The sequence below is a fragment of the Pongo abelii genome, chromosome 20, assembly GCF_028885655.2.
Source record: "Pongo abelii isolate AG06213 chromosome 20, NHGRI_mPonAbe1-v2.0_pri, whole genome shotgun sequence".
Classification (NCBI taxonomy): Eukaryota; Metazoa; Chordata; class Mammalia; order Primates; family Hominidae; genus Pongo; species Pongo abelii.
Genome location: NC_072005.2, coordinates 55,128,858 through 55,149,325, shown reverse-complemented (window position 1 = coordinate 55,149,325; position 20,468 = coordinate 55,128,858). Strand labels below are relative to the sequence as shown.

The following is a 20,468-nucleotide window of genomic DNA, read 5'->3' as shown; positions in this document are numbered from 1 at the left end:
AAATTTCCACAAGGTTAATTTGTCCTCAATTCTCCCAGAAACCAGCATGTTACTTGATTCATAGTTATCTCTCAAAATGTGTTATTCAATAACTGTATGATTGAATGTTGGGGAGCATGCAGAAATCAGACATTATCTGCCTCTGACATTCAGAGAAGACTTCTCAGAGGAGGTATTTCCCCTTGACCTTGAAGGATCAGTTTGATTTGAAAACTGAAGAAAGGGTCCAGGTGTGATGGCTCATTCCTATGTCCCAGCACTTTGGGAAGCCAAGGCAGGAGGATCACTTGAAGCCAGGAGTTCAGGACCAGCCTGGGCTGTACCATGGTGAGACCCTGTGTCAACTAAAAAACAAAAGAAAGGAGGGGGGGCCGGGCATGGTAGCTCATACCTGTAATCCCAGCTGTTTGGGAGGCTGAAGTGCATGTATCATCTGAGGTCAGGAGTTTGTGACCAGCCTGGCCAACATGGCGAAACCCCATCTCCACTAAAAATACAAAAAAATTAGCTGGGAGTGGTGACGCGTGCCTGTAGTCCCAGCTGCTTGGGAGGCTGAGGCAGGAGAATCGCTTGAACCCAAGAGGCAGAGGTTGCAGTGAGCCAAGATCGTGCCACTGCACCCCAGCCTGGGCAACAGAGTGAGCCTCTATCTAAAAAAAAAAAAAAAAAAAAGGAAGCAGAAGAAAAAGAAAATTAGCTGGATGTGGTGGTGCACGCCTGTAGTCCCAGCTACTTGGGAGGCTGAGGTGGGAAGATTGTTTGAGCTTGGGAGGTCCCAGCTGCGGTGAGCTGTGATCAGTTGCACCACTGCAATCAGACTGGGTGACAGAGGAAGAGCCTGTCTCAAAAAGAAAAAAGAAAAGAAAAAGCCAAGATAAAGGGGGAGGGTAGAGCTTAGGTGACAAATGATAGCTTAGAGCAAAGCAAGGTCAACTTTGGGTCAGGACTGTGAAGTGAAACCAGTGTCCTGAATCACTGGAAACAACAAGGTACATGTGAAATGTTGCATCCAGAAACCCTTTATCTGAAGCTGTGCACCTGCTTTGGAAATCAAGGCTGCTACTCTGTATCAAGTGGATTAGATCCTCCCAGCAAGACTCAGATGTTTCATTTTTACTGATAGAATTCCCAACAATTTATGAATTTAGAGAACAAAGTCTCTGTGAGTAAGAAACCATGTCCTTGGCCAGCGTGGTGGCTCATACCTGAAATCCCAGCACTTTGGGAGGCCTAGACAGGCAGATCACCTGAGGTCACGAGTTCGAGACCAGCCTGGCCAACATGGTGAAACCCTGTCTCTACTAAAAATACAAAAATTAGCCGGGCGTAGTGGTGCGCTCCTGTAATCCCAGCACTTTGGGAGGCCAAGACAGGCAGATCACCTGAGGTCAGGAGTTCGAGACCAGCCTGGCCAACATGGTGAAACCCTGTCTCTACTAAAAATACAAAAATTAGCCGGGCGTAGTGGTGCGCTCCTGTAATCCCAGCTACTTGGGAGGCTGAGGCAAGAGAATCACTTGAACCCAGGAGGCAGAGATCGTGCCATTGCACTCCACCTCGGGTGACAGAGCGAGACTTCATCTCAAAAAAAAAAAACAAAAACAAAGCGTATCCTTGAGAGAAATAGTGTTTCCTGTTAACTTTGCGGCTGGCTTTATCTGTGTGTGTTACTCCAGTCCAATGAGATAGCCCTCCCCTACCCCAGTTACAGAGAAGGAAAGAAAGGGCTTTTAATGGAGCTACACACCTGTGAACAGTACAGTCACTGAGTGAGGGAATACGCTTTTTAGCTAGTTGTGAAGTCAAAACTGTTTATTTTTATTTTTATTTATTTATTTTGAGACAGGGTCTCCCTCTGTCATCCAGGCTGGAGTGCAATGACACAATTGTGACTCACTGCTGCCTCGACTTCCTGGGCTTAAGGGATCCTCCCACCTCAGCTTCTGGAGTAGCTGGGACTACACGTGTGCGCCAACATGCACTGCTAATTTTGTATTTTTTGGAGAGAGAGGGTTTTGCCATGTTGCCCAGGCTGGTCTCAAACCCCTGGGCTCAAGTGATGCACCGGCCTCAGCTTCCCACAGTGCTGGGACTACAGGCATGCGTCATTGTGCCTGACTAAAACTCTTTTTTGTGTGTTTTGTTTTGTTTTGTTTTGCTTTGTTTCGTTTTTTGAGACGGAGTCTTGCTCTGTCGCCAGGCTGGAGTGCAGTGGTGTGACCTCGGCTCACTGCAACCTCTGCCTCCGGGTTCAAGTGATTCTCCTGCCTCAGCCTCCTGAATAGCTGGGACTATAGGCGGGCGATAACGCCCCGCTAATTTTGGTATTTTTGTTAGAGATGGGCTTTTGCCATGTTGGCCAGGATGGTCTCGATCTCTTGCCCTCATGATCCGCCCGCCTTGGCCTCCCAAGTGCTGGGACTACAGGCGTGAGCCACCGCGCCTGGCCAAACTCTTTATAATAATAAAGATGCTGTATCAAAACTATTAAGCCCACATCCAAGATGGCACCTGAGGAGTCACACCTCCAGGTATTCATGCTGCTGTGTGGTCTCTGCCCACACTCAGTAGGGCTAAACAGTGTGACCAAGAGGATATTGTGGAAATGACAGAGTGTGATTTCACAGGATAGGTCAGAAAAGCCACTACAGCTTCCACCTTGTTCCCTTTCACATCACTTCCTTTAAGGAAAGCCAGCTGCCAGGTGGTGAGTGTCAGGCCTCTGAGCCCAAGCTAAGCCATCATATCCCCATGACCGGCATGTATACATCCAGATGGCCGGAAGCAACTGAAGAGCCACAAAAGACGTGAAAATAGCCTTAACTGATGACATTCCACCATGGTGATTTGTTCCTGTCCCACTCTAACTGATACGATATATTCTCCCCCCACCGGCCCCGCCCTTAAGAAGGTACTTTGTAGGCCGGGCGCGGTGGCTCATGCCTGTAATCCCAGCACTTTGGGAGGCCGAGGCAGGCGGATCACGAGGTCAGGAGATCGAGACCATCCTGGCTAACACGGTGAAACCCTTTCTCTACTAAAAAAATACAAAAAAGCCGGGCGTGGTGGCGGGCGCCTGTAGTCCCAGCTACTCGGGAGGCTGAGGCAGGAGAATGGCGTGAACCTGGGAGGTGGAGCTTGCAGTGAGCCGAGATCGCACCACTGCACTCCAGCCTAGGCGACAGAGCGAGACTCCATCTCAAAAAAAAAAAAAAAAAAAAAAAAAGAAGGTACTTTGTAATATTCTCCCTGCCCTTGAGAACGTAATTTGTATGCCTATCCCAAACCTATAAGAACTAATGATAATCCCACCACCCTTTGCTGACTCCCTTTTCGGACTCAGCCCACCTGCACCCAGGTGAAATAAACAGCCTTGTTGCTCACACAAAGTCTTTTTGGTGGTCTCTTTGCACAGACATGCGTGACAGTGAGGACACTCAAGCAGTCATACTCTAGCGAAACATGGGTGGCAGGAAACCAAGTCCTCTGGCCAGGTGAGTTAATCACTTTGGAAAGGGATTCTTCAGCCCCAGTCAAGCTTTCAGGTGAAGATAGCCCTAACTGATATCATGACTGCAATTTTCAGGGAGACCCTGAGCTGGAACCACTCAGCTAAGCCACCCATTAATTTCTTTTTTTCTTTCACCCAGGCTGGAGTGGAGTAGTGCGATCTTGGCTCACTGCAACCTCCGCCTCCCGGGTTCAAGAGATCTCTGCTGTCTCAGCCTCCCGAGTAGCTGGCATTACAGGCATGCACCACCATGCCCAGGTGATTTTTGTATTTTTAGTAGAGATGGGGTTTCCCCATGTTGGCCAGGCTGGCTAGAACTCCTGATCTCAGGTGATCCGCCCACCTTGGCCTCCCAAAGTGCTGGGATTACAGACGTGAGCCACTGTGCCTGGCCTAATTTTTGTATTTTTAGTAGAGATGGGATTTCACCATGTTGGCCAGGTTGGTCTTGAACTCTTGACCTCAAGTGATCTGCCCACCTCAGCCTCCCAAAATGCTCAAATTACAGGCATGAGCCACTGCACCTGACAGAGGCTAGGTAATTTATAAACAAAAGAGGTTTGCCAGGCGCGGTCGCTCACGCCTGTAATCCTAGTACTTTGGGAGGCCAAGGCAGGCAAGTTACCTAACGTCAGGAGTTCAAGACAAAAAAAAATTCGCCGGGTGCAGTGGTGCACACCTGTAATCCTAGCTACTTGGGAGGCTGAGGCAAGAGAATCACTTGAACCTGGGAAGCAGAGGTTGCGGTGAGGTGAGATTGTGCCACTGCACTCCAGCCTGGGCAACAGAGTGAGACTTCATCTCAAAAACAACAACAACAACAAAAAAAACGAGGTTTAATTGGCTCATGGTTCTGCAGACTGTGTACAGGAAGTGTAACACAGGCATCTGCTTCTGGGGAGGCCTCAGGAAGCTTCCACTCATGGCAGAAGGTGAAGGGGGAACAAGCATCTCACAAGGCGGGAGAAGGAGCAGGAGGGAGTGGGGAAGGTGCTACACTGCCAAGACCAGCTCGGTCAGGGAGACCCTAACCCAGTGGCGCTAGAGGAATTAAAGACACACACACAGAAATATAGAGGTGTGGAGTGGGAAATCAGGGGTCTCACAGCCTTCAGAGCTGAGAGCCTCGAACAGAGATTTTTGGACAGAAAGCCAGTGGTAAGCATTGTTTCTATAGATTATAGATTAACTAAAAGTATTCCTTACGGGAAACAAAGGGATGGGCCGAAATAAAGGGATGGGTCTGGCTAGTTGTCTGCAGCAGGAACATGTCCTTAAGGCACAGATTGCTCATGCTATTTTTTGTGGTTTAAGAACGGCTTGAAGCGGTTTTCCACTCTGAGTCGGCCAGGTGTTCCTTGCCCTTTTTCCAGTAAACCCACAACCTTCCAGCGTGGGCGTCACGGCCATCAGAAACATGTCACAGTGCTGCAGAGATTTTGTTTATGGCCAGTTTTGGGGCCAGTTTATGGCCAGATTTTGGGGGCCTATTCCCAACACTACACACTAAATGACCAGATCTCGAGAGAACTCACTATCGTGAAGGCGGTACCAAGGTGATGGTGCTAAACCATTCATGAGAAAGCTGCCCCGATGAGCCAATCACCTTGCACCAGGCCCTGCCTCCAAAACTGGAAATTAAATTTCAAGATGAGATTTGGGCAGGGACTCAGATCCAAACTACATATCAGTCACCATCTCATTTTTTTTTTTTTTTTGAGACGGAGTCTCGCTGTGTTGCCCAGGCTGGAGTGCAGTGGTGCGATCTCGGCTCACTGCAAACTCCAACTCCCAGGTTCACGCCATTTTCCTGCCTCAGCCTCCAGAGTAGCTGGGACTACAGGTGCCCGCCACCAAGCCCGGCTAATTTTTTTGTATTTTTAGTAGAGACGGGGTTTCACCATGTTAGCCAGGATGGTCTCAATCTCCTGACCTCATGATCTGCCTGCCTCGGCCTCCCAAAGTCCTGGGATTACAGGCATGAGCCACTGTGGCCAGCCCCATCAGTCACCGTCTCATTTATTCCTCAGCAGAGGAAAGTTAGTAGTACCCCTTTACTGATGAAGAGACAAAGAGAGGCTGGGGGAGAGTGTATTTAGGGACACTTCCTACCCACACACTATTAGTTTCCTGAGGTCACAGGCACCATCTGGCTCCAGTGCCCAACCCTACACTTAACTGGTGAAACTGTTACAGGATCTTCGGGGTGTCGCTTTTCTGTCCAGAAACCTCTGTGGCTGGTGGTGCCTTTGCCCTAGTTCTTGTCCTGTGTCCAGGAAGAATGAGGTACGCAGACAAGGGAAGGGTGAACAAGACAAACAGGAGCTTTGTTGAGTATTACAACAGCTCAGAGGAGACCTGCAGTGGGTAGTTCTTCTCTGTAGGCAGGTTGTCCCATCAAGTGCTCAGCTCTCAGTAGAGAGGAGCCCTGGAGAGGGTAGCTCCACTCTGTAACTGGTCATCCTGTTGTCTCTCTGTCCTCTGCCTGCTCTGGCTGAGCCTGGGGCTTTTATGGTCCTCAGAGAGGGGAAGTGCTTGCTTATTGGTCCATGGCAGCCATGGGTGGGCCCAGGAAAAAGCACCATGAGTTCCCCCTTCAGTCCACAGGACTGGCACCCTGGCCCGCAGGCTTCAGACCTGCCCTGGCCTGAAGGTGGGGCTTCACTGGGGACATGCCCCCTTCTGCCCAGGAGCCTGTCTGCCTCCCATGGCCATCCATGGTGCCCAGGCTGCTGGCACCAAGGGGCACCTTCAGGCCAGCACCCAGCCACCCTTAGCACCCCCTCAGGTTCCCCTCTTGTGCTCCTCAGCACCCAATGTCTGGAGGAGGCCAAGGTGGCAGGGTGCTGGCATGTTAGCACTACCCTGAGCATGTGCACACCTGGTGGACAATGTCAGCACCTAGGCTCAGCTCCAACCCCACTCTGAGATCAGAGCAGGAGAGGGAGTGGCGAGAGGCCAGACAGTGGTAGCAGGCACCTCTGAGCCTACAAGGACAAGGGAGGCCTTTCCAGGCCTCTCAGGAGTGCAGGGATGCCTGGGTCTACAGCCCCGGTGTTGGGGGCTGCAGCTGTGCCCTGGGGGGCGGGGCTCCTGCCTGCTCTGTGGAGCAGAAGGCCCACATCCACATCCACAGACATAACTGAGTGGGGCTCCTGTCTACTCCCAGCTCCCAATAGCACAGGGGTGTCTGGGTTGCAGCCATGGCCTGGGCAGCTGCAGTTGTTCCTGGGGAGCTCTCACCCTCCCGATCTTGGAAGGGGCAGGGCTCCCGTGTGTCCCCAGCTCCTGCCAGCTCCATGAAGCATGGCACCTGACTGTACCCCTGTGCAGCCTGGGGTGGGGGCTCTGGGTCCTCACTAGGACTGGGCTGGCATTGGGGGCAGAGGCAACATGGCTGTGAGATCCTCCTGTGACCCTGGCACTCAGAGATGGCCTGGAGCTCCCCCTCACCTGGCACAAAACCCGGCCCAGCCCTGTGGGGGCAGCCCCCAGGGCAGCAGACTGCAGGGGTGAGGGGCTGTCCATCTCTTTTCTGTGCCCTCCCGGCAGCAGCCAGAGTGATGGCAGCAGTTGTACCAGATGGCCCACTGCTGCCATTAAAACCCATGCCAAGGAAAGTCAAAGAGATAGAGAAAAACAGAGTCCTGGGCTGATGCCTGCCCCGCCCTGAAGGCTTTAATTCATTACCAAGCATTCCATTCCTGCGCAGGCTTTTTTTTTTTTTTTTTAGAGATGGGGTCTCACTATGTTGCCCAGTCTAGTCTCAAACTCTTGGCCTCAAGTGGTCCTCCTGTCTCAGCCTCCCAAAGTGCTGTGATTACAGGCGTGAGCCCCCATGCCTGGCCTTGTGGAGACATTCTGAGTTGTGTTTCTGACACTTTCCAAAGGAACAGCCTGACTACTATATTGAATTCAAGGAGAGGCAATTACAGGCAGGAAGAGCAACAAGAACAAAAGCTGGGTGGCTTTCAGGAGTCCAGAAAGAGACTGATTTTTGAGGTGAGAAATCAAGTTGTTTTGCAAAAGTCACTCCAAAGCAATGAGGTTCAAATCCCAGAGAGGCCATGACAGGCAAATGGTGGATCGGCCCGTAGGTGTCTGTGCCAGGAGCTTGTGGGAATGTGGTCCTGACCCTGCACATTCCTCCCTCTCCAAAATCATTCTTTTTTTTTGAGACTGGGTCTGTCTCTGTCACCCAGGCTGAAGTGCAATGGTGCAATCATGACTCACTGCAGTTTCAACCTCCTGGACTCAAGCAGTCCTCCCACTTCAGCCTCCCAAGTAGCTGGGACTACAGGTACGGGTCACCATGCCTGGATAATATTTTTATTTTTTGTAGAGACAATGTCTTGCCATGTTACCCAGGCTGGTCTAGAAATCCTGGCCTCAAGCAAGTCTCCCACCTTGGCCTCTCAAAGTGCTGAGATTACAGGCGTGAGCCACCATGCCCGGCCTTCCCACATCACTCTGCTCGAATTATTTTCTTTTTCTTTATTTTTATTTCTTTTTTTTTTTTTTGAGATAGAGTTTCACTCTTGTTGCCCAGACTGGAGTGCAATGGCACGATCTCGGCTCACTGCAACCTCCGCCTCCCAGATTCAAGCGATTCTCCTGCCTCAGCCTCCCGAGTAGCTGGGATTACAGGCATGCATCACTACGCCCAGCTAATTTTGTATTTTTAGTAGGGACGGGGGTTTCACCATGTTGGTCAGGCTGGTCTCAAACTCCCGACCTCAGGTGATCCACCCTCCTTGGCCTCCCAAAGTGCTGGGATTACAGGCATGAGCTGCCACGCCCGGCCCTGCCCAAATTCTTTTCTAGTGATCCTTTGGTACTGGGTTCTCCAGCTTCTGCCAAACCGCTACCACGAAGATGTAAGATGTCTTTATTTATTCGGGGATACATCAGCGTTTGTCTTGGGGGAAGGTGACTCCAATGGCCTTCCTCACCTCTTCAAGGATGTCAGCCAGGAGCTCACTTTCCGACAGGGGAATCACAGGACTTTCCTTCATACCTGTGGGGAGAGCGTAGTTAGGGACCCCTCCTACCCACGCACCTGAGACCCAAAGAACTACAATTCCCAGAATTCCATGTGGCACAATATACATGGTTCAGGCAGATGGATGCTGCAGGGGTTCCTGAGAGATGTAGTGTTTTTTGGAGTGAGAGTCTTGCTCTGTTCCCCAGGCTGGAGTGCAGTGGTGTGATCTTGGCTCACTGCAACCTCCTGGGAGATGTAGTTCTAAATAGCAGGGTGACAGAGCAGGTGGGGAGGGGCCCAACATCCCCCTACCAGGCCTGGCGCCTGCCCCGCATCCATATCCTTACCCTTGCGTAGGCACTCCCGGACGTGCTTGGCCTCATAACTCATGCCTGCCCCGTTGTCAAAGTTGCAGTCCTTTGGGACTGGGGGCAGTGGGAACTCCTTATGCTCCCCCTTCACCACCAGCTCGGTTGGGCACCAGCAGGGGTTGAGGAGCTGGAGGGAGAGAAGAAGTGGCACTGCTGCCTTCACCAATGGTGCTGCTGAGGCTGCCTCCAGGAACATGCCAGGTGGTGCACAGGGGCCTCCCTCTTGAACCTGGGGACTAAGAGCTTGCCCTGTCCATCCCTGGGGAGCTTTGGACCCTCCCTCATTTCTAGTTGCTAGAAGTTTGTTCCTTAGCAACGCTGCTGTCACACAAAAATCCTGTCTGTCTCCGCAGGAGACCTCTCCCTAACCTTAGGAGGTTAGAAACAAGGTGTTCTTAAGGTCTAGAGAGGAGGGCTTATCTTCGTGTGTCTGTAAACCATGTTTTCTTCTTATTTATTTTCTTTCTTTTTTTTCTTTTTTTTTTTTTTTGAGATGGAGTCTCGCTCTGTCGCCCAGGCTGGAGTGCAGAGGATCAATCTCGGTTCACTGCAACCTCCAACTCCCGGGTTCAAGTGATTCTTCTGCCTCAGCCTCCCGAGTAGCTGGGATTACAGGTGCCCACCACCATGCCTGGCTAATTTTTTTTTTTTTTTTTTGCAAGACGGAGTTTCACTCTTGTTGCCCAGCCTGGAGTGCAATGGCGTGATCTCAGGTCACTGCAACCTTCGCCTCTCGGGTTCAGGCAATTCTCCTGCCTCAGCCTCCTGAGTAGCTGGAATTACAGGCATGCACCACCACACTCGGCTAATTTTTGCATTTTTAGTAGAGACAGGGTTTCATCATGTTGGTCAGGCTGGTCACAAATACCTGACTTCAGGTGATCCACCTGCTCTGAGCTGCCAAAGTGCTGGGATTACAGGTGTGAGCCACCACGCCCAGCCTGTATTTTTTTTTTTAGTAGAGATGGGGTTTCACCATGTTGGCCAGGCCGGTCTTGAATTCCTGAGCTCAAGTGATCTGCCTGCCTTGGCCTCCCAATCACGCTGGGATTACAGGTGTAAGTCACCATGCCTGGCTATAAAATAGGGTTTTTTTTTCTAGCAACAGGGCCCCAGGAAGACCAGTTAAGCTGACCTTTGGTAACACCCAGATCCTCCCCCGGATGCACTTCCGAAGTTCACAACTGCCCACTAAGCATGGTTGATAATAACTGGCTTCTCCTCAGGACTAAAGATAGATATTTGAGACAGGATCTCACTCTGTCACCCAGGCTGGAGTGCAGTGGCACAATCACAGCTCACTGCAGCCTCGACCTCCAGGGCTCAAGTGATCCACCAGCTTCAGCCTCCCAAAGTGCTGGGATTATAGGTGTGACCACCGTGCTGGCCAGGCCCAAGGATATATATATATATATATATATATATATATATATATATATATATTATTTTTTGAGATGGAGTTTTGCTCTTATCACCCAGGCTGGAGTGTAATGGTGTAATCTCAACTCACTGCAATCTCCATCTTCTGGATTCAAGCGATTCTCCTGCCTCAGCCTCCCTAGTAGCTGGGATTACAGGCTCTTGCCACCACACCCAGCTAATTTTTGTATTTTTATTAGAGATGGAGTTTCACCATGTTGTCCAGGCTGGTCTCGAACTCCTGACCTCAGGTGATCTGCCTGCCTTAGCCTCCCAAAGTGCTGGGATTACAGACGTGAGCCACTGTGCCAGCCAGGCCCAAGGATGTTTGACAGAGCAATAGGTTCATCCTAAGTAAGGAGAGCCTAGAGGCCCAGAACCCACCTCTTGGCTTGATTAAGGAGGAACTCTTTAGCAATGATGTGAAATTGGCTGGTTGAGCTCTCATCTAGCTCCAGAGGCCATTTGTCCCCCTCCTATTATAGGGGCACGATCCCCAGCGCTTTGGCCCACCACACCTCACCTGTGCCATGCCCTTGGTGCCGCTCACGGAGGCCGTGTTGGAGAGCTGCGCGGTGATGCTGCAGGTGAAGCTGCCATGGACCTCTCCTGGGTACTGCAGGAGCACCGTGACAGTGTCATCCACACCTGGAGGGAAGTTCTGGGTCAGGGCAGGGTCCTCTCAGGGCAGAGTCTCTGAGACTGCACAGGCCTCAAATCCTGCCTGTGGAACCTTGGGTGAGAGACTTCACTTCTTGCATGGCAAGGCAAAAGAATGAAGTGCTGGCTGGTCGCGGTGGCTCACGCCTGTAATCCCAGCACTTTGGGAGGCTGAGGTGGGCAGATCATGGGGTCAGGAGATCAAGACCATCCTAGCTAACATGGTGAAACCCTGTCTCTACTAAAGATAGAAAAAATTAGCCAGGCGTGGTGGCACACGCCTGTAGTCCCAGCTACTCAGGAGGCTGAGGCAGGAGAATGGCGTGAACCCGGGAGGCAGAGCTTGCAGTAAGCTGAGATCACACCACTGCACTCCAGCCTGGGCGACAGAGCGAGACTCCATCACACACACACACACACACACACACACACAGAAAATAAGTACAGTCTTGGCTGTGCACAGTGACTCACACTTATAATCTCAGCACTTTGGGAGGTGGGGGCAGGAGGATCCCTTGAGTCCAGGAGTTCAAGACCAGCCTGGGCAACATAGCGAGACCCCGTCTCTACAAAAAACAAAAAATTTAGCTGGGTGTGGTGGCTTGTGCCTGTGATTCTAGCTACTCAGGAGGCTGAGGTGGAGGATCCCTGGAGCCTGAGGGGTCAAGGTTGCAGTGAGCAATGATTGTGCCACTGCAGTCAGCTTGAGTGACAGAGTGAGACCCTGTCTCAAAAAAAAAAAAAAAGCCGGTGGTTCATGCCTGTAATCCCCAGCACTTTGGGAGGCCAAAATGTGTGTATTGCTTGAGCCCAGGAGGTCGAGACCAGCCTGGGCAACATGGGGAAACTCCATCTCTACAAAAAACAAACAAACATAGCCAGGCGTGGTGGCCCGCATCTGTATGCCCAGCTACTTGGGGGTCTTATGGAGGAGAATCGCTTGAATTTAGGAGGTTGACACTGCAGTGTGCCAAGATCACACCACTACATTCTACCCTGGGTGGCAAAGTGAGATACTATCTAAAAAAAAAAAAAAAAAATTACAGTCTATTTGCCCATCTCTGAAAACTGAGCTGGCCATGTAACTTGCTTTGGCCAATGGGCCAAGAGCAAATATGGTGTAATTAGAGGCCTGAAAGATGCTTGCACATCAGGAATTCTCACACCACAATATGAATGGTATCTAGCCAGCTGGAGAGGCCGGGTGGAGGAGAATCAAGGCTTCCCAGACAGTCGCCTGCCACCTGTAAGACATAAATGAAGCCTACCAGACTGTCCAGTCCCAGCTGAACAGCCAACTGACTGCAGCTGCAGGAGTAAGACCAGCAGAAGAACCATCAAGCAGAGCCCAGCCCCAATTTGCCAATGCACAGAATCACAAGCTAATAAATGATTGCTATTTGAAGTCACTAAGTTTTTTTTTTTTTTTGAGACAAGGTCTGGCTCGCCGGGGGCGGTGGCTCACACCTGTAATCCCAGCTCTCAGGGAGGCAGAGGCGGGAGGATAGCTTGAGCCCAGGAGTTCGAGACCTGCTTGGACAATATAGCGAGAACCTGTTCTCCACAAAAAGGAGACAGGGTCTGGCTCTGTTCCCCAGGCTGGAATGCAGTGGCACCATCTTAGCTCACTGCCACCTCTGCCACCCAGGCTCAATTGATTCTCCCACCTCACCTTCCAGAGTAGCCGGACTATAGGTGCACGCCACCACACCCAACTAATTTTTTTTGCACTTTTCGTAAAGACAGGGTTTTACCATGTTGGCCAGGGTGATCTTAAACTCCTGGCCTCAAGTGATCCGCCCACCTCAGCCTCCCAAAGTGCTGGGATTACAGGCGTGAGCCACCGTGCCCAGGCTGAAGTCACTAAGTTTTGGGGTAGTGTTATGTTTTTTTTTTTTTGCGGCTGAATGTAACTTTAATAAAGCATGAACTGCCTCTTGCTCCTTGGGGTTAAAGGTCAAAGATGAAGGGCATCACATCTGGGTGGCTCATGCACTCTTGGATGCTTTCCAGCTGAGTGGAAGCTAAGGCAAGGGCTTCTTCTGCAAAGTGGGGCAGCTTTTTTTTTTTTTTTTTTTTTTTTTTTAATTTGAGATGGAGTCTCACTCTGTCGCCCAGGCTGGAGTACAGTGGCACCATCTCGGCTCACTGCAACCTCCGCCTCCTGGGTTCAAGTGATTCTCCTGCCTTAGCCTCCCAAATAGCTGGGATTACAGGTGCCTGCCGCAATGCCTAGCTAATTGTTGTATTTTTAGTAGAGATGGGGTTTCATCGTATTGGCCAGGGTGGTCTCCAACTCCAGACCTCAGGTGATCCGGTCGCCTTGGCCTCCCAAAGTGCTGGGATTACAGGCGTGAGCCACCGCGCCTGGCCAAGTGGGGTAGTCTTTTATGTAGCAAAGGATCACTGAGACAACTTCAAAAAATAATAATTGTATATTTATTAACTGCCATTTGCCTCAGCAGTTACTTCATTAACTCCCATGACAACCCTATTAGTGACACTTTACCAGTAAAGTAATTAAGATTCAGAGATGTTAAGTCTGCTGGCTAAGATCACATAGCAAAGTCCCAGGAGAGTGCCCACCTGCAGTCTTGACTCTGATCCTCTCTGGCTTCATGGAAAGCTGTTCCTCTAGGTGTCTGATCTAATTCTCATTGACTTGGAGACTTGTCCTCAGCTCAGTGCTCCCAGAGAGACAGAATCATTCCCATCACCATGAAATATTCCAGGATAGGTGGTACCTGTTTCATGACGCCTTCCCACGACAGAAATCTTCTCTGGCTTCTGCCCTCCAAAGACCATGGAGATGAATTGGACACAGTAGATGCCAATATCCAGCAGGGCACCCCCGGCCTGGGCCCAGTCTATGGCCCGGGGAATATGGGTGAGATTCTTCCCAAATTCTGCCCGAGCCACCCGGAGGTCTCCTAGAGTTCCCTGGGCCAAAACAGACCTCAGAGCCTCGGAGGCAGGAAAGAAGCGGGTCCAGATGGCCTGCAGACCACAAGGAAAGGAGTTAACCAACCAGTTCTAATCCCTTCTGGGGTCCTAATCATAGGGGGATACCCACTGCAACCCAGTCTCCAAACACAGCACATCAGTCCCCAGGATGTATCCCTCTTGCTCCTGACCCTCTTGACTTCTCTTCTTTTTCCTTCTTTTTTGAATAGAGATAGGGTCTCACTGTGTTGTCCAGGCTGGTCTCGAACTCCTGGGCTCAGGCAGTCCTCCCACCTCAGCCTCCCAAAGTGCTGAGATTACAGGCATGAGCCACCGTGCCCTATTGACTTTTGTTCTTTTTCATCTGGACCATTGCCCCAGTCTCCCCATGTTATGGGCTGAATTGTGTCTCTCTCCCTCCCGCTTCTGCCCTTCTAAACACAATTCATGTGTTGAAGCCTTAACTCCCTAGTACCTCTGAAAGCAACTGTTGTGACCACAGGGTTTTCGGAGAGATAATTATGTTAAAATAAGGTCAAGGCTGGGTGCGGTGGCTCACGCCTGTAGTCCCAGCACTTTGCGAGGCCACAGTGGGCAGATCACGAGGTCAGGAGTTCGAGACCAGCCTGGCCAACATGGTAAAACCCCGTCTCTACTAAAAATACAAAAAAATTTAGCCGGGCGTGATGGCACACGCCTGTAGTCCCAGTTACTCGGGAAGCTGAGGCAGGAGAATTGCTTGAACCCAGGAGGCGGAGGTTGCAGTGAGCTGAAGATCGCGCCATTGCACTCCAGCCTGGGCCACAGAGCGAGACTCCAACTCAAAAAAAAAAAAAAAATGAGGTTATTAGGGTGGGCCCTTATCCAATATGACAGTACGACTGGTGTCCTTGTAAGAAGAGATTAGATGCAGGTATAGAGCATGTAGGCCAGTGGGTTTAAGAGTTACGTGTGCATTTCCTAGTGAAACTCCTTAAAGGAGGCATATAGATACAGAAGGTAGAAATAAAACTCTTTGTTCATAGATGACACGATCTATGTAGAAAAATGCAAAACAACAACAACAAAAAACTCTTGGAACTGGGGGCCGGGCACGGTGGCTCATGCCTGTAACCCCAGCGCTTTGGGAGGCCAAGGCAGGCGGATCATCTGAGGTCAGAAGTTCCAGACCAGCCTGGACAACATGGCAAAACCCTGTCTCTACTAAAATTACAAAAATTAGCCAGGCGTGGTGGTACATGCCTGTAATCTCAGCTACTCGGGAGGTTGAGGCAGGAGAATCACTTAAAGCCGGGCAGCGGAGGTTGCAGTGAGCCGAGATCACGCCACTGCACTCCAGCCTGGTGACAGAGCAAGATTCTGTCTCAAAAACAACAACAATGACAACAAAAACCAGAGTTCTGCCTCTTGGAGCACCCAGTCTAGAGAGACAGAGAACAGGCAACCAAGGGATGAACAAAGGAATACCAAGGACACAAATAAAACAGAGGGTCCTTCACGCAGGACGGCCGGGACAGTGACACCCTGAAGAGGTGACATTCCAGGGGAGACGGAAGCTCCGTGGACTAGGCAAAGAGCCCTGAGAAAGAATGTCATAGGCAGAGCCGGGAGAATGGGCAAAGGTCCCAAGGCTGCACTCCAGCAATTTCTTTTTTCTTTTCTTTTTCTTTTTTTTTTTAAGACAGAGTCTCGCTCTTGTTGTCCAGGCTGGACTGCAGTGTCGGGATCTTAGCTCACTGCAACCTCCGCCTCTCGGGTTCAAGCGATTCTCCTGCCTCAGCCTTCTTAGTAGCTGGGATTGCAGGCATGCGCCACCATATCCGGCTAATTTTTGTACTTTTTTAGTAGAGACAGGTTTTGCCATGTTGGCCAGGCTGGTCTTGAAATCCCGACCTCAGGTGATCCACCCGCCTCGGCCTCCCAAAGTGCTGGGATTACAGGCATGAGCCACCACGCCCGGCCCACTCCAGCAATTTCTAAAAATGCTGTCAGGGCTCACAGGGGAAGGGCGGGGCTGGACGGATGTGGCCGAGGTCCACCCAGGCTTCCAGCAGTCGAGAGGAGCGTGAACACAGGCATGAGGGCACCGGGGAGCCGGGGGCAGGCTCTGCGCAGGCTCTGAGCCTGGGTGTTGTGGCAGTAGGCTACTGGTGCCCCCAAAGATATCCATGTCATTATCTCCGGAGTCTGTGAATGTGTGAATTTACAAGGCTAAAGGGTCCTGGCGGATGGGATTACATTAAAGACCTCGAGGTGGGGGCCGGGCGTGGTGGCTCACGCCTGTAATCCCAGCACTTTGGGAGGCCAAGGCAGATCACTTGCAGTCAGGAGTTCGAGACCAGCCTGACCAACATGGTGAGACCCCGTCTCTACTAAAAATACAAAAATTAGCCAGGCATGGTAGTGGGCTCTGTAATCCCAGGTACTCGGGAGGCTGAGGCAGGAGAATCGCTTGAACCTGGGAAGCAGAGGTTGCAGTGAGCCAAGATCGCGCCACTGCACAGCACTGCAGGTTTGTAGGGGGTTCCTTGGACCTTCCAGCCTCTACCTGGAACCCCACCCAAACTAAGCCTATTGCCGTTCTATGCCACTTTCACTCTTGGCATCTTTTTCTTTTTCTTTTTTTTTTTTTGAGACGGAGTCTCGCTCTGTCGCCCAGGCTGCAGTGCAGTGCCGCAATCTCGGCTCACTGCAAGCTCCGCCTCCCGGGTTCACGCCATTCTCCTGCCTCAGCCTCCCGAGTAGCTGGGAATACAGACGCCCGCCACCACGCCCGGCTAATTTTTTGTATTTTTAGTATTTTTAGATGGGGTTTCACCATGTTAGCCAGGACGGTCTCGATCTCCTGACCCCGTGCTCCGCCCGCCTCGGCCTCCCAAAGTGCTGGGATTACAGGCGTGAGCCACCGCGCCCGGCCGGCATCTTTTTCTTAAAGACTGACTGACAAAAGATCCAAGCAATTTCAGTAAGCCTTGCCGTGTTTGTTAAGGGCCAAAAGCAATGGCTCTCACGGTAATAGATGCTGCCAAGGAGATTCAGATACATCCTGGCAAATGCACTGACCCCGCCCGCGCACTGGCAACCATATTTAATGGCAAGCACTGCTATGCTGGATGTTGGAAGGGCTCCTCTGCCCTCACCTCCATAAGGAAGAGGCCTCGGGATCGGGCCTCCGCGACCATCTCGCGAACTTCCGCCACGTTCACGCCCATGGGCTTCTCGCACAGAACGGCCTTGCCCGCCGCCAAGCACAGCATCACCGCCGCCTTGTGCTGGGGGTGCTGGGTGCCAATGTAGGCCACCTCTAGGGTGGGAGGAGGTCAAGAGGTCAGCAGCCCCGCCCACCCAGACCGCCGAGCTCCGCCCACAACTTCGAGGCCCCGCCCTAGCACCAGTGACCAGGTGGTCGGTCACACCCCCGTCTCCCTTAGGGAGCTGTCCTTAGGAAGGAGCTGTTACCTCTCGCCATTCTCTCTTTTTTAAAAATTTTAATTAATTAATTAATTAATTTTTTTTTTTTTTTTTTTTGAGACGGAGTCTCACTCTTAAGGCCCAGTCTGGAGTGCAGTGGCGCGATCTTGGCTCACTGCAAGCTCCACCTGCCGGGTTCACGCCATTCTCCTGCCTCAGCCTCCCGAGTAGCTGGGACTACAGGCGCCCGCCACCACGCCCGGCTAATTTTTTGTATTTTTAGTGGAGACGGGGTTTCACCATATTAGCCAGGATGGTCTCGATCTCCTGATCTCATGATCTGCCCACCTCGGCCTCCCAAAGTGCTAGGATTACAGGCGTCAGCCACCGCGCCCGGCCTATTTATTTATTTCTAAGACCAAGTCTCACTCTGTCACCCAGGCTGGAGTGCAGTGGTGCGATCTTGGCTCACTTCAACCTCTGCTTCCCGGGTTCAAGTGATTCTCCTGCCTCAGCCTCCCCAGTAGCTGGGATTACAGGTGCGTGCCACCATACCTGGCTAATTTATTTTTATTGTTATTTTTTTGTAGAGATTGGGTCTTGCTATGTTGCTGAGGCTGGTCTCGAACGCTAAGTGTAGTTTAACACCTACTAGACAGCCAGTCCCAGACCAAGCCCATTTTATAGTTCTCCTCCCAGCCAAAGGTCTTTATGGAACCCAAAGGGATTGGCACATCCTGAGGAGCCTTGCATCTCCCACGGGGCAGCCGGGGAGCAGCCCTCCAGGGGCGGCAGCCAGCACCCCCATCGCCCTCGCCACTCACCCACGTTCGGGTCCTTGGCCAGCTCCTCATAGGAGCCGTATGCCTTGGGGATATCGTGTTTCTCTGCAAACTCCTTCGCACGGCTCAGGTCGCGGGCCGCCACCGCCACCACCTGGAGGGGCACCAGAATCGGATTTGAGGGGCTGAGGCAGGCGTGGAAATTGGGTGGAAGGGAGGCGAAGGAGGAGGCTCTGGCCAGGGGAAGGGGATACGTGGTCCTGGGGGAAGAGATGACGGGGGCTGGACATTTGGGCCCTGGAAAAGAGAGATCTGGGGGAAAGCTGTTATTAAATCCCCCAATATTGAAATTATCTTCATAGTAGCTTACATCAAAGCCTTTCCAAACCTCAAGACACTCAGGTTTGTATGGGGAAAAGAAAGAGAGATCAGATTGTTACTGTGTCTATGTAGAAAAGGAATCTGTATCATGAATAAGTTCAAGGAAAGGTGCTGTGTCCGGATGTGCACGTAGGCTAGATTTATGTTTCACTTTACACAAACATCTCAGTGTAGCAAAGAGTAACAGAGCAGTATTGCTGCCAGCATATCTCGCCTCCAGTCACAGGTAGGTTTTCTCCTATCTCAGAACAGAAGGAATGGGAATGGTCCGCTTTACACCGAGCCATTCCGTTCCCAGGGAGAGCAGGAGACAGAAGCCTTCCTCTTATCTCAACTGCAAAGAGGCCTCCCTCTTTCACTACTCCTCCTCAGCACAGACCCTTTACTGGTGTCGGGCTAGGGGATGTAAGGTCTTTCTTTCCCACGAGACCATATCTCAGGCTTTCTCAGTGAGGGGAAACCTTGGACAATACCCAGGGCTTTCTTGGGCAGAGGTCCCTGTGGCTTTCCGCAGTGCAGTGTGCCCCTGGTTAATAGAGAATGGAGAATGGCGATGACTTTTACGAAGCATACTGCCTGCAACCATATTGTTAACAAGGCACATCCTGCACAGCCCTAAATCCATTAAACTTTGATTCAATACAGAACATGTTTCTGTGAGCACAGGGTTGGGGCTAAAGTTACAGGTTAACAGCATCTCAAAGCAGAAACAATTTTTCTTAGTACAGATCAAAATGGAATTTCTTATGTCTTCATTTTCTACATGGACACAGTAACAATCTGATCTTTCTTTTCCCCACAGGTTTGCAGAACAGAGATGGAGAAGGAGGTAGCAAGGAAACAGACGTTTCACTGCAGTGACGACCCACTCACTAGTCCTGAACCCTAAACTCCCTCCTCCTTTAGACTCTGGAGTCCCGCCCCCCGCCTCCTCTTCCCCAGAATCCGGAGGGCGGGCAGACCTGGTGCTCAGAGCGAGGCAGCGTCTGCAGCACGGCCGTGAAGTCGCTGGAGATGAGGCCGACAGATACGATGCCCCAGCGCAACGCCATGGTTGCGATGCGGAGCCCTCAGCACCTTCGGTCCCTCCAGACGCGAATTAAGTACCTGTTGCCCCGCCCACCCCGGGGGCGGGTCCCCATCCGCCGCCCGTATTGCGCCTACGCGGCTTCTCGTTGGCTCCAGTCGACAGAGCGGTCATTTAGTTCTAGCTTCCCCATTGGGCGAATGCACCGTTTAGCTCCGCCTTACAGAGGGAACCACACCTAGGCGTCGCTTCTGCAGATCTCTAACCTATGACTTTAGGCTTGTCGGATACGTGGGGTAAGGACAGCCTGGGGAGGAGAGGTTTGCTTTCTTGCCAACACCAATCCTTGAGAGTTAGATTTAATGTCTTGCCCTCTGGACTTTGTGGCAAAACTTTGCCCTGACTTTTTTGCTCTCAAAGCCACGCATCATTAGGGGTTGTTCAGAGGGAGAGAGAGGATTGTAACAGCAAACTTAATAATTATTACTAATATGTATAGAGCACCTGTAGACCAGCTCCTCAGCTCTTGCGCTTTACCTTCCTCGTTCCTAATTTCTCCCTGCAGACCTGGGAAGTAGGTTCTATTGTCCCCAGTTCACAAAGGGGGAAACAGACTCCAAGATCCCGGGTCATTTTTTGGAGGTCTCACAGTCAGGAGGTAAAGACCTGTGAATTGGCTGTTTCCAGAAGCTATAGTTTTAGAAACCAGGCTGCTTTGCTTGTTAAGAGCCCCGGAGCCTGGCCGACTGGTTTCAAAACCCTCCTTGCCCCTTCTTGGCTGTATTGCTTTTGGACAAGAGGTCGCCCTCTCTGGTCCTCACTTTTCTATTCTGGAAAGCAGAAATCATGATAACGTCTACCTACATAGGGTTGTGAGGAGGATTCATTGAGCTCTATGGTCTATTATGTAAAAGATACTGTATTATTATAATTATTATTGATATAGGGTCTCGCTCTGTCGCCCAGGAAGGAGTGCAGT

The 20,468-nt window shown here is 51.3% G+C and overlaps 1 protein-coding gene across 1 annotated transcript; it reads right to left on the bottom strand.

The window, feature by feature from the left end:
* Positions 1-8,390: 8,390 nt before the first annotated feature.
* On the bottom strand, positions 8,391-19,540 carry DHDH (dihydrodiol dehydrogenase; the record flags this gene model as incomplete). The annotated part of the gene is given in 7 exon segments (NM_001134140.1): positions 8,391-8,528; positions 8,843-8,993; positions 10,809-10,933; positions 13,690-13,942; positions 17,029-17,192; positions 18,124-18,235; positions 19,425-19,540. Coding segments are annotated over 7 exon segments (1,005 nt in total). The 3' UTR covers positions 8,391-8,418.
* Between the last annotated feature and the right edge of the window lie 928 nt (positions 19,541-20,468).